This window comes from Cydia fagiglandana, chromosome 1 (genome assembly GCF_963556715.1).
Source record: "Cydia fagiglandana chromosome 1, ilCydFagi1.1, whole genome shotgun sequence".
NCBI lineage: Eukaryota > Metazoa > Arthropoda > Insecta > Lepidoptera > Tortricidae > Cydia > Cydia fagiglandana.
The window spans coordinates 16475378-16490304 of record NC_085932.1 but is presented as its reverse complement, the minus strand read 5'-3'; the positions used below and the strand labels follow the sequence as shown (position 1 = coordinate 16490304).

Here is a 14927-nt window from a genome sequence, read left to right as displayed (position 1 = left end):
CTACCTACCACGCTACTACAATTTCCCGGTGTTGTTGGACAATTTAAGTTCCCAGCCGTGCCATATTGACCCACCACTTATACCTGGAAAAATAAACGTTACCTACCCCTGAGTCTTTACTTTTCATTTCTTCACCCTTCATCCTTCCAGCTGCTCAGTTGCGTGCTCTACCAATTCATTGGCAGAGCACGTAACGCGACAAGGTAGACCCATGCCGACCACAATGGGCCTGTTACAAAGTAATGATTTTACTAGTACTAGTACCCGTAGTAACGTCGTAGTTTCGCCATTTCCGCGACCGTCCGTTTGGTTAATTGAATTACCGTTAGTAATATCATGTAGGTATAAAAGTACCTATGCTACAAGAAAAACTGCAATATCGAATAAAGTGGGATTTTCCACCAATTTTCTTACCGATAAATCGTACCGATTAAATTCTCCTTCCTGTTGGTAAGGTCAACGTGAGAAACGAATTGTTGTCAACCTAGAGAACCAAATGTCAAGTTCATCAGGTTTACCCTAAATGAAGCATGTTAAATTAAGAGGGACAAAAAGGACCTTGAAATTTTTTTAAGACTATACGCCGCCGTTTTTGCCTTATTCGGTTAGTTATACTGTAGGTTCCTAGCACAAGATGGGCGCGACAGCAGAGCAGAACAGTTAACTCGCCTACGGGCGAGATAGACTAGGTACCCGCGTCCTCTTAATTCGTACAGTTAGAAGAAGACGGTTAGGGTGACTGCTATAGTTATGTCACTAGTGTGACTACATAGTAATTGGCTACTCCTAACAAATTGGAAATAAACAAGCGAATATAAGTCTTAAGCAGGCCACTGACGAGCCTTCCAAATGGATGCCGTTACAATGGATTCATCCAAATGGAAGGCATCCTAATATTAAACATTGTACGTTTTTGACATTCACGGACCGATTTTGGATTGCAGCCACGCTATTTGGACTGTTGGAAGGCTCGTCAGTGGCCACCTTTATTGCTACAAGTGGCCAATTTACTATGTAGCGGCCAATAACTATAGCAGTCACCCTAGTCTATTTCGCGGTCGCGACCCCCCTGTGCTAGGCCTACTGGTCGAACAAGTCCAAATTCAACATATCTATTGGCGAAAGATCTTGCATGGACTCAGCTAGACTAACATATCCTTTAGGTTCGGCGGTCCAGCAGGCCACCGTGGCCTCTATGCGCCCGAAGCGCTGGGAGGCCTGGGAGGATCCCCCGTCACGCCAGCATAATGGCATCATTCGTAAGGCACTTGTTTATAGTAGGTACCTACCAAAGTGCCGGCAGTTCTAGAACCCAGCGGTTTGACGAAGACCGAAGACGGGAAGAGGGTCGGCCGCCAGTTTGGGACCCTGCTTCAGTTGGTACCTTGGCTCCGTTCCATGCTCTGGCTCTAAGCTAAGCACCTAATAAGTTAGTGACGGTACTGCGGCTTATGGGGCCGAAGGCCTCCAACGCGGAAAATTTAGGAAGTACTCGTATGTTTGCGGCGTTTGAATTCACACTAGCATTCTGCGCGAAATTCAAATTTTCTATGGAACCCTTCGCGCCTATTTTTTTTGGTGGTGGTCAAGTGGAAATGGGACTGCTGATAAAGACCATGAACTGTGAAGAGCAGTCAAGTTTTTTCTGTTGAAGGTGAAGTGGTTAACCACAGTCTTAAAATAATAAAACTGTTTAGTACTTACACTACTTACGCACATTTATACATAGATTTATTTATACGTACATATAAGGAACAATAGAAACATGTATAACTATATAACAGTGATCGTACATTTTCCAGCATTTTTGGTGCAGCAGAGTGGTGTTAACGGAATTGGTATAGATAATTTCAACTGAAATGGTAAATTAAGGTTAATATTAGGGTCAAACAGATTACTGTGTTACGTCTCTCCTGTAGACATACACAAGAGTTAAGGGCTATAAAGGTTAATTTCCTTATTTAACCCTTATCCACGTGAAAAGGTCCTCCTTTTATTTAGAGAACTATGATAAAATCATTGCTTACGCATGTAAGCAATGATTTGAATTGATTTTGATGTGTGGGCATCCACAAGATGTTAACTATTGCCCACAGGAGAGAAAACTAGTGTGTTCGCGCGAACTGTACATTTTTCTCTCCTGTGGGCAATAGTTAACAGCTTGTGGGCATGTAAGTAATGATTTTATCATAGTTCTCTAAATAAAAGGAGGACCTTTTCACGTGGATAAGGGTTAAATAAGAAAATTAACCTTTAATATAGCCCTTAACTCTTGTGTATGTCTACAGGAGAGACGTAACACAGTATCTGTTTGACCCATTAACGTAATTAACGCTAATTAATCATTAGGGTTGTAATTATTTATACCAATTCCGTTAACACCATTCCGCTGTACCAAAAATGCTGGAAAATGTACGATCATTGTTAATTAACTAGGTTACTTACTTAAATGCCTAATGTTTTGGTAAGCAAGCGATCAGTTATTAATATTTTCCTGTAGTATATCCAATCGTACACTAATACACAATTAAATAAAGCTACACTCTTTAAAATCACATTTTTACTGTTAAACCGAAATAAAAAAAAATGAAACTAATATGCGTTCCGATTCACGAAATTCGCCCGCAATTAATCCGCGCAATGAAGGTCAATTTCGAGTACAATTTACGATACGAGTGCTCTGAGCAACGGGCGTGCGGCGATGCGCGTTGTATGTGACTAACTAAACACTGTTGACTGTATCGAAGCCGGTATGGTGGCCATCATTTGGTCCAACGCTACCAAATAAGATTACTCGTTCCAATAAAGACTTTGTTTATAATCTTCGATTCATCGATAAGGCATACAATATGTGTTATTGTACGGTGTCCAAATACCATTGCAACTGTGGGTGATTCTTAAAGGAGTCATTACTTACATCTATCCTTTTTCAGAAAAGTTTCTGATGACTGATAGAGCCGACAGAGGATCAGATTAATTTGGCAACATTTGTTGTCATCTAGTTGTTTACACCTAAGTAAACATATTGAGCATATCGTGTCAAGTAGTATTTTAATACGAAAACAGCAAAATTTAATGAATATTGATCACTTTTTATCAGAGATATATATAACTCCGTATAAGATAAACCACTATAGTTACCACCAAGCCCAGTTGGTGGTAACTAGTGGGAATTTTTTTCCCGGTAGTTACCAGTGGTAAAAGTTGGGAAAAAAATTCCCAGTAGTTACCAATGGTAAGAACTTGGTGGTAACTAGTGGGAATAACCCACATAATCGGTTTGACATACTACTAATAATATGTTATGTGTTATGTAGGTGCAGTTAGCAAAATATATGGTGTACCTACCAACTATTTGAATATGTAGGTATTTAGGAATCTATGCGACCTACTATATGACGCTGACTGTACATAACATATCAGACTTGCATTTGTTCCTAAATAGCTCGAAAACAATTATTAATAATCTAATTTCTAGTGCAATAAATTATATTATGTTTTTCAATTTATATCTTAAAATTTAATCTGGCCAAAAAAGGTTAATCAAGGTGACCAAAACTGGGGCATCTGCCCTAACCTATAGGTATAATTAATTATTCTCTAAGATTCCCACGTGACAGGCTGAGCCTAGTGTGGTAATCATAGTACTCAGTACCTACTGCTTCTCTTGAAATGTAATTTCTTGATATAAATAAGTATATTTTTAATTAATTTTAATTTAATTCAATGTTTGTTCGTTGTTTTTTAATGTCGAATAATTTGACTCGCTGCTTGACCTCAATACTGCGATAAATGAATTTGATTTTAAATGTGTATACCTACTTTTATCAAGTATGATAATAAGCGCAATGTTAACTCGTTGCAAATCACCTCCGAAGGCCGCTCTTGTTAGAACCTGGACCTTCGCAATATGGCATTTAAGTCAATGCAACCTGCCCAGTATTCTCATTGCTAAGTGGTCGGGCACATAACCAGCGGCAGTGTGGTGTGGCAGTAGAGTTCTAAACTCCACAACAATCAGTTGTCCAAGATCGCCATTACACTGGATACTGAATCGACTTGACTACGCTAATCTATTATATTGGAATAAGTCTCATTGCCCAGTATCTAGCTCAATTAGTCGAATACCTATATCTAGGTACTTCTTTTAAGCGAGCTACTTAATCCACACATAAGTATATTTATGACCAGACCTCGATTACAGCATTTTTGTTGCAGCGGAGTGGTGTTAACGGAATTGGTACAGATAATTCCAATTGAAATGGTAAATTAAGGTTAATATTAACATAATTACTTAATGCTAATTAATCATTAGGGTTGAAATTGTTACTCACTCTCACTCCGCTGCAGCTCTGCTGCTGCTGTAAAAGTTACGATGTCTGATTATGACTTTCTTGTGTTATTGCTGTAACCACGACCTCGATGGCCCTACCTATTCGACAAGCAACGTTTGACGTATCGTGTTGATCTCCCGTTGATGTATGTACATGTCGAATTTGGCCCCAGTCTGCCTGTAGAATCCTTTTACAATGAACGAAGCAATGCCATGTATTGTGTAAGTACACAACATTGCAAGCCTAAACAGTAAAGGAGTTAAAATCAAAAGGCTTAGAGACTCCTCGTTTTAGGTTCCACCTGCTTTTATAAATCTTACCCAACCCTTGAAAATTGATAGTTACATGTTGTAAAAAATATAGGATGAGCCCAACTTAGTAGTAGCCGGTAAATAAAAAATAAAGCTTTTACGCTTCTTGTTGCTGACCAATCTACAATCGCATGTCCTTTGGGTCAGCTAAAGCTATACCTACCAGCATAAACCAGTAAGTATGTAGTTGACATGTAACATAACTTAAGGTCTCTGCCCACTACACCGTATCATACCATGACCGTGCTGTGAACGTATCAGGCACGGAATGTAACGCGATACGGACTACGAGGGTCGCACTGAAATATTCGGGAATGGGACACTTAGAAATAACATAATAGAAAGAGGCATATAATTTATAAAAATGTAACTCTTTATAAAACTTTTAAGGTATATTTCATTTGGTTGTCATTTGTATTTAAGAATTACTGGCAATTTGAAAATTGTATGTCGAACATTATTTGAATTTTTGGCAAAGTGATTTTTCCGATCAAATTTTTAAACGGTTTTCAATATGCCCTCAGCGAACAAATAAAAGTTACAATGGGCTTCTGTTATTTTTTTATGAACTAGAGTTCATCGTACGCTCGTTTGCGGTTAAAATTAAATATGAAAGTCACTTTCATTTTATCCCATAGATGATCTTAAAGAAGCATGTCATTCCAAAGCGACGTCAAAAATTAAAATCGCATTTGTGCTGTTAATTAAAAAGACTGCCAAAAAAGTTGCATATCGGCAGATTTCGACATTCCTAAATATTCATATGACAACAGTAAAAAAATATTATATATATATATATATGTAAAAAAAACTTCAATTCCGTTGGCTACTCCACGAATTTCATACAAAACCACTAAGGCTCCAAAATCGCCATACAAAAAGGACTTTGGGATTATGAGCCGTGTGCATTACAGAATGATTACTTTCAAAAGAAAATTTATATGCGTGGTCAGTTTGAGATTAAGTATGCATTAAAATAAAGATTGACTGTCTAGATGCGACAGTATTCTCTATTCCCGACATTTTCAGTGCAACCCTCGTACTATACACACTACCACCATGTCCACATTGTTTCATATCCGTACATAACGGGTTTAGTGCACGTAGTTTTCATGGTCACCCACAGTGAAATACAGGAGGCTCAGCATGAAGAAGCACGTCGCGGAGACGATCATACGAGCGAAAACCGCTCGTATGAACCTCCGCCCGGTCTTCCGCAGTAAGCTTCCTGTACGGACCAAACTCGGTCTGTACAAAGCTTACGTGCGATCTCGACTAACGTACGCTTCACCAGCCTGGTATTTTTTCTGTTGCAGGACCACCAGGACCAACTTGAGGCGTCAGGAGACCCTCTGCTACCAACCATCGTCGGGGCAACGCGGTACGTCAGCAACGCAGCCATCGCCGAGCATCTGAAGTGGAGCAGCAGCCTGGAAGACTTCATCATCGAGCGTCTCGCGCGGGACATGTTCGACCGCGCGGACAACACCGACCACGACCACCTACGCGGGATCGCGCCCCACTACACGCGCCCGCCGGACCAACATGGGGCTCGGCATCTCCCCCGAGCCCTCCTACACAACATCACAGAAGAGGAAGAAGAAGTCACGCACACACCACACCGGATGCCGCCTACACACCCGTAGGCGCGACGCAGACGCCAGCCTAAGCTGCCGGTCGCCTTCCCTGCGTCCCCGATGCCTTGCCCCGCTCAAAAAGTATCACCGGGCTAGGGGTCGCGGGGTTGGATAAACGGCCGGTGGCGAGAAAGCTGGCCCACACTGGACACACAGCCGTCCCCAAAATGACGCGCGACTGACCGCCCCACCTCGACCCGAGACAGCCTCCGCAGCCGGAAGGCGGAAGAGGCCTCTCGCACCCCTTCAAAAGGGCACGGGTATGGTCGGTGACGGAACGGGCTAGTGGGCATAGTCTCATACTTTTTAATACAAAGAATATTTTTTTGCCTGACACGTTCATAGCACGGTCATGGTATGATACGGTGTAGTGGGCAGAGACCTTTAATCAAACTTAAGTTTAAAAAACTATCTATAGGAACGCGACACCCAAAATACAATAATAATACCTACCTATATGTATAAAGCGTATACGAACGAGTAGGTACTACCTGTAAGTGTAAACGAAAACAGAATAGTTACTTAAAGTCTATTTCAATAGAACTTGTGAACTATGTAAACAAACCGCCATGTTGAAATTGTCTTTGAATGATGAATTTACTAGTGATGGGCAAGAATCCTACTTACTACTTTACTAATGTCAAACCATATCGAATAATAAAATACCAAAAGTAAAAAACAAATAGTTATATACTTATTTTTAATTTGTTTAATCACGATCAGAAGACAAATTAGTACTTAAGAATGATGTATTGATGTATTTTATATATAACCGGGGCGGTAGGTACAGAACGTGGGTTGGGTAGCGTGTAGCGGGCTTATATCACAAAATTTATTCACAACACTACCCATCATAGACATTTTCACCACACCAGGCCCCCTAGCCAAGGTTACAATCGCTATCGCTTCGACAACGAAAACCATTATGTATCTCTATCACTCTTCCCCATTAGTGTGACAGTGACAGTTGCGTTTCGATCGCTACGGAGCGTTAGCGATTGTCATCTTGGCTACGCGGCCAGCTCGGAAAGGCTTACTTTGCACTTCGAAAACTGATAGCAAAGTTGCATTTTATTCATATGTGAGACAAAAGTAAACAAATGCAAATTTTGAGTTAGTTTCTTATGTTTGCTGGTAGAACTGACTTTTAAATTATGATTTTGGATGACAAATATTTAATAACATTCATTTTGATTTGATTTTGTTTGATATTTTACATTTAAAATTTGTTTCGGGTTGGTGTGGTGAAAAATTTTGTGTTTCACTCGGGGGCAAATTTTGTTTAACCCTCGTGCTTTGAAACCCTCGCAACGCTCAAGATTCCATTTTTCGAACCACTCGCTACGCTCGTGGTTCAATTTTGGAATCTCTCGCTTGCTCGGGTATCAATATTAGCACGAGCGGTTAAACAACAACTTTGCCCCCTTGTAAAACAAATAACTATTGTAGAATTTAAAAGAAACAAAACCGTCATTCCAACAGGTCTTAATAACCTAACTTATGACCCCATTTTAAACTTTTAATTAAATATCCAAGATACAGTTATATATTTATGTATTTTACGGAACGAACCGTTTCAATAGTGTATATGTGTATGGTTTCAATGGTATTTGATGAAGTGGTGTGAAAATTCAAAGAGAAACAGTGATAAAACAAAGTTACGTTGTTTGTTTACATAGTTAGCAAGTTCTATTGAAATAGACTTTAGGAGCTATTCAAGATTTAGTAAACCGAAGTTTGTCATCGATTCAACGTTCGTTGTTGTGCAGCTAACTTCCTCTCACTGGCGTCGGCACCGGCAGATGCGTCTTCCCGAAAAGGGGACCGTAGCGCGGTGGGCCATCTGCGCATCTGTCCGCGCATGCCGGTATTGTTCGGCTTATAAATAGGCAAAATGCGAATAACTAAAAAGTAAAATTAAGGGAGGGGCCTAAATCTTCGCGTGCTCTAGCTTCTTGTTTTCCGGCACTGTGGGCACTGTATAAACAGACAGCAAAGTCAAAAATATTCCTATTTACACGAACTTATTGTCAGTATCTTAATTAGGGTGGTATTCCACCTGTCCAATTTCTTGGTCGAATGTGCCTTGCGTCCTACTCCAAAGAATATAATCCTACTCTCTCTAATAAGAGCAACGAAGCTACTATAAGTTTGCTATAGGTACCTACATCAAACCTAATACATACTATCATTATTATCTAGGCGTCTGGCACCTTCATCGTTGGAGATCAGAACGACAGACCAGTAAAACTTTGATACGGCTTTTTTAATTTAACCTCATTGCTTATTTGTACAAAGTAAAACCACCAAAATATACAAGTAGGTATAGCGAGGCCATACATCGTCAGGCTAACTAAACTATGCTGGGGCCCTTATTGGGCATTCAAGAATTTGAGGCCCTTTTGGTAAGTAAAGAAAGTTAATTTAGTAAACTATAATTTTCCTACTATGTATAACTATACAGTGGCGGATTTGCCCTATTATTTATTCTGTGCCCTAAGGCCTAGTAGGCCCGGGCCTAGGGCAGCAAGTTATTAGGGGCGGCAAATTGTGCCAAAAAATGATAACAAGAAATAACTTAAAATGTAGTCATGGGCGAGTGCTCAGAAAGGGGCTACAGGGCCTGGGGCCTAGGCCGGCAAAGACCGCAAATCCGCCTCTGTAACTTTATGACATCTTCTATTTAATAAATCAAATATACTGCTACTCTGACCTTCGGGGCGCCCTGAGGGTGGGGGCCCTGTGTGCACTTATGGTAAAGATGGTATTTTTCGTAGGCAGTTTTTGAAAAATCGTACCTACCGCTTTTTTAAGATCACAATACGGTTGCCTTAAATTTAATTAGCAATCTTGAAGATTATCTTTAGGGACTCCATCGATTCCAACCCTGATGTTTTTACTTTCGATCGATATTAAAAAAATCACCGGGCGAATTAACGGAGTGCATTTAAAGTTTACCGCCTAACGGTAGGCCACAGAATAATGCCCAGAACCAGTAGCGCCATCTGCTCTATCAGCGTTCACTACTAATGTCCATGGTTGTAGCTAGATGACGCTGCTGTAACGTTCACGACACGTGACCATTCCTACACAGGTAAAGCTGTGTGCACCATATTTATCTACCGTTATCTTAAAAGTACCTTATTTTATTAACAACGTAGAATCTCATTCTGAAATACGTCCCCATAACCTAAAAGTAAGGTGTTTTTCAGTAGATTATCATCAAAAAAAGATAGACGTCAAAATGCAGTCTTAGTCGCGATTATGCGTTGACGCCAATTGCTGTCTGTGGCGTTCAAAAGGTTCATAGCGTACGCCATGATCTTGTACTTTGAACGAGTCAATATAGATCTTACCCCAGCATCACTCACAATAAATAAAATCGCCGTTCGCTCTTCGAATATTAATTGTACGCATAGAAGTACAATAATGCTACCTTCTATGATTGTACGATATGGACACGGCTTTATCTGCGTCAAGCAATATAAAACACTATTGCGCATCACGCGTCTATTTTATTCATTCTTACAAGACTATCATGAAGTAATGTAAACTTGATGTGGACGAGGCTTGTGGGTTTTTCAAGCCTTTCTCTTTGGGACAAATAAATAAGCTTAAAAACAAAATAACATTTTACTTAAAATCGGTTGTATTTACATTTCGTCCATCGTAGAAAATCAATAGTGTTCAACATCACAAATAAATAAAATCGTACTAAGGTATTCACATTTAGCCGTACATCGTACACAATATGCGACATTACCACAAAATGAAAAGGCGGGACGATACGATTTACTCATAAGATAAATTTATTTATTTCATTTTTTATACTCAATTGCTGCTAACGAAAACACATTTGCTCCCTTTGGTATTCGATCGCCAACGGAACAATTTCCTAAATGCTTCCGAATACATCTTCCAGTCTCCCACTGAAGCCGGACGTTATGTAAAAATAGTTTCATTAATTAACATTATTATTGGTGCATCACACCCGTGCCCCACGAAAGACTGCAAAGGTGAATTACCGGAGTGAAAACTGATTCAACGAGTAGTATCAACATCACTCGCATGTTACTATCGCCGCTCGGGCGTCGGTCGCTCGCCGGCTGCCATGGCAGCAAACGATCGGACGCCTAATGCATCGTCAACCGAGCCAGTTCTAAAGCAGAGCGGCGATGTATCGCGCGCGCCGGGTAATTTTCCGCACGGAGAAGCGCGTTGCCATGTCGTGGTACGGGGGCGCGATAGACGCCGGTGCGGGCGCGGGCCGGGGGGGACCCACGCCGGGCGCGCGGCAAATCGAACGAGGCCACGCGGTGCCGCCGGCGGGGGGGACGCCGCCCTGCGTCTGCCCCGCGCCCCGGCACACGTCACGCCGGCTCCCCTATGCCCTTCCATAAAAAACGTACCATCCTACACACTAAATCACGTAAACCTAGGAATCTCGTAATCTACACCTTGAAACACTGGAATACCGAACTGAAGGTTCTATCCTAATTAACAATTATGGACAAAAATTACAGGCCGGTTTTAGTCATGTTTATCTTCGCGGAGACCGGCACGATCTATCTCTACGTACAGATGAAAGCGCGCGACCGCGCGAAGTATGCAATATAATGGTAAAATTGTGATGTTTTTCACTAGAAACACCCTTTGGATTACGAAAAACCTTATCTCAGTCGGCAGCCAGCGTTGCGATGTTTACTTCCTCTGGAACTCTGAACTCCTACAGGACGTCCATTTAAATTAACTTTTACTTTAATTATGTAGTTCTCAATTCATTCACACGATAAAATTCATTTTCGCACGGTCCCGAAGAAATTCGGAGTTGGAAGGAGATAGGGTGACATACGAAACGAGATTATGTTCCAACAACAGCTTCCAATAAGATGAAGGTGCTGAATTGACAAACTGCCTTGTTACAGACTGATTTTATAAATCACAGGCTTTACTTACTATAATCTAAATATGTACACAAACTCATCAACAACAAAAAATGAAGATTGAGCTTAGTGAGTTAGCTTACAAGCTATTACAGGTAATGCAGTGTAGACAGCCTCTCTTATTACACTGAATAAGTCCCTATTGCATAGAAAAATATCACAATTTTACCATTCAAAAGGCTCGTGGGTAAACCTAGAATACAGTTTGGATTTCACTTATTCTTTACTTTCCGAAAAACACATTTGTACATTTTAACAGCATTCTATTAAGTCTTAATTAGGTATAGGCTCACTGCACTGAGCCGAAATTAAAGATACGGCTTCGGTATCAAACTTAAACATTGTAAAAAATTGAAAATCTGCATTGGATTTGATTTCTTAATTACATTTTGTCATTAAATAAAACTGCACCCGTGTTAGGTGGGAGCGATGTCGGCCCCGCGTGTTCCCAACTGTTAGTCTGTCTGTTTGTGTGTTGGGGCTGTTTATGGCCAGTTGAGGCGAGGCGAGGCCGCGCTAGTTCGGGCGTCACGAGCACTAACACTTCACTGTGACATTGTCCTTAAAAGAGGCACAAAGGCGTATTACGCGTCTTCTTCCTCTTCCTCACCTAATAGCTCCTCCTCTACTTCTTCATCTGTAACAAAAACAACAACTATTAAACTGAATTTAAACTAATACACACAGCAAAGTACCATACAGATATGCACTAAAAAAACACTACATTACAAAAAAAAGCTGAAATGAGGCAAGCATCTAAATACGTAAATTATTTAAGTCGTTTCAATTATGCGATGTTTTTCTGTCAGCCTTGTTTACCTTCGAGATCGTCATCCTCTCCCTCTCCTTCTACTTCCTCGTCTTCCTCGCCCTCTTCCCCCTCCACGTCCTCATCATCATCGTCGTCACCCTCGCCCTCTCCCTCTAGGTCTTCCTCTTCACTGTGAGGCTCATCGTCGCCGCCGCCGCCATTTTCTTCCTTTCGCGCCTTTTTTGCTTCTGTAGCCTTTTCCTATAACAGAACAATCAATAATTATTGGGGAGAAAAAAAAACAAACATTCAATTATTTATTTACTTATGCGATGTATACACGCCGCCTTGAAGCTATTCAAGATCGAAATAATCATTTAGCAAGTAATAACTGGCCATTAGCCAAATGATTTCAATGTTCTCGCAATGTAATGTGTATTGTCGGAAAAAGTAGTGTCCTTTAAAGATAATGAGAGACGCAGGTGACAAAGATTCGTTACGATAAAGAAGCGTGGGTTATTAGTTGTGTGGGGGAAAGAGCGCCGTAAGCGCGGGGCCGGCGCCATACGGCCTATATTCCCGTGGCAGCCTGCGGAACGCGGTCACCGCGCATACGTAACCGCCAAGCGTCGTCGAATAATCAACGTTTAAAAGACAATATTCGAGCGCATTTACACATAAACTAATTAATTTTTAAAATAAATATAAAAAGTGTAGGTTAGTCTATCGCTATACAAACAAATTTATTTCATAATTCATAATAATAGCTACTAGCGTTAGCATGTACTTATTTAGGTTATGAATAGGAAAAGAGACACAAGATAACATTCCCATGAGTAGTTTTCCTTTCATTTCACGGCGTTATTCATAAAATACCATCGATTTTAGCGTTGCCCTCTAGTTTAGGGCAAGGTGTAAACAATCTACCCCTATCACACTAATGACTAGGTGTAAAACAAAGACGCGTAGGTACGTATCAGTACAAAACGAGTAAGTGCATGACATGATGCAAATAATGCCGGGTCATTGACGTTCTAAGTAACTATTAAAGTAAAATCATAATAATGCGCAAGTGTTAGAACAGTGTGGAGCCTAGTTTTGGAAGCAATAGGAAAACGCACCAATCAGGTTTAGAAGGTACCTACCAAACATTGGCAAGGTAACTGACAGCCAAACACCGGACACTTGACGTTCGCCGGCCATATTACCGATCAAGCGTCACGCTGCCATGAGCATATGCCCTAAGAAAACTTAAAAATAGACGATGGTACGCAATAAAATCAATAACAAACAGACCACTGAAAGCATAATTATCATCGTATGGACATTATTTTGTTGAACTAGCTCACAGTCTAACACAGTGCCTTCTCGCGCCATGTTTTTTCGCCAAGGTCATGCCTCTGTATAGGAAAACTGGTAAACAAAGCTATCAGAGTACACCTTACTCCTTCGCGTAATACCTTTACGGAATACTCTAACGAGGGTCATCGTTCAGCATCGTGGTACTGACTCATCGATTACCTCATACAAAAATGCAGAACTAACATAAATGACATCCAAAAATACGCCGGCTCGATATGGCTTCACACTTGTGCCCAAAGGGGCCGATTACTATTCACCACGTGGTAAATTATGATATTATGAAGATATCAATAATAAAGGAAAATTCTTGAATAGCCTGTAATAACGTTCAATAAAATGGCGCGGGATTATGTGAATACGCTTAGAATACATGTGCACTTACTTCTGCCGCTCTTTTCGTTGCTTTCAGGTCACTTTTCGCGTCCTTCTCATCTCCAACCTTTTCCACGGCCACTTCACTGTTATTTTCCTTGGTGCTCATGATTGTTCTGATTTTGGCGTTAGTTACTAGAAATAGTTAAGTTGTACAACTCTTCAGGTCCGACGCGCGACTGACTGACCGGCGACGACACAGGCGAGTTTGAAAACGAAGATGGCGCGGGCTTCCACACGCGTTCTGTGATTGGCCGAGACAGTCGGCCATTAACTAACTGTGACTAGCATGTGGAAAATATTGTCAATTACAATATTGTATATTTTGAGTTTTACTTTAGAAAGTATGATATGAATCACTTTTTACATTTATTTGAATCCTTAGAAATAATATTACAGCAGCCAGACAGGCCATATTTTTTTATAAATCAATAGAGCAATGTCCGATGGGCTTTAATTAGTTCTATGTTTCCCCACTATATGTCGCTATTGTCAATGACAGTTGTAGATGGAAAAAAGCGGGAAAATAAACAAATTAAGTAGCCCTTAATACACGGTGTAACATGAGGAAACCGAATAATTTTAACCACGCATTTCTGAGGTCAAAAGAAGTAAAAAATGTAATATGAGTTTAGGTAAATCACGCCAAAAAAAAAAATTTTTTTTTGTATTCTTTTTTTCAATTTTTTGAATGTATTTGTACATAAAAAATAAATGTTATTGGTAAACTTGTCACTTAAAATTGATTTTTAATTTTTTTTTTGTAGAACCTACTTTTTGCAAAGTGTTACTTGTCACTTTTTGACATCTATCAATAAGGATATTTAGACTACGTCCCATAGCACCAACATCACCATCATAAAGGCCTTTTACACTATGTAACAATAAAAACTTGTTTTTTTTTTTAAATTAATAATATCTCTGAAACTAGGCGAATATCAAAAAAGTTTATAGGACATTTTTGTATCTAAATATGATCAGGAATACGCTGTTAAAATTATTCGGTTTACTCATGTTACACCGTGTATAAATAAAATTATTTAAACATTTTCAGTATTTTCATTTTCGCAATAAATATAGTATAATAAAATCGTTACTTGATATATAATACACTAGCGACTAGAGTTGCCACGAATATGCGACAACTATTCGGCCACCTTGCCGAATATTCGATATTCGACCGAATGTTGCCTACTATTCGGCCGAATGCCGAATAT

At 40.1% G+C, this 14927-nt stretch overlaps 2 protein-coding genes across 2 annotated transcripts in view; both read right to left on the bottom strand.

Annotated features, from left to right (window-relative positions):
* Positions 1 to 2717, bottom strand: part of LOC134665024 (neutral ceramidase) — a 33129-nt gene extending 30412 nt beyond the window's left edge. Inside the window, exon 1 of the mRNA XM_063521796.1 lies at positions 2446 to 2717. The gene's annotated coding sequence lies outside the window, so the exon portion shown is untranslated. The remainder of the gene's footprint in view (positions 1 to 2445) is intronic.
* Positions 2718 to 9901: 7184 nt separating this feature from the next.
* On the bottom strand, positions 9902 to 13923 carry LOC134665043 (acidic leucine-rich nuclear phosphoprotein 32 family member B-like). The gene is made up of 3 exons (XM_063521831.1): positions 13721 to 13923; positions 12045 to 12237; positions 9902 to 11862 (listed from the first exon to the last, which is right to left on the bottom strand). Exons 1-3 carry the CDS (start codon positions 13817 to 13819, stop codon positions 11810 to 11812), a joined length of 345 nt encoding a protein of 114 aa, XP_063377901.1. The 5' UTR covers positions 13820 to 13923; the 3' UTR covers positions 9902 to 11809.
* Between the last annotated feature and the right edge of the window lie 1004 nt (positions 13924 to 14927).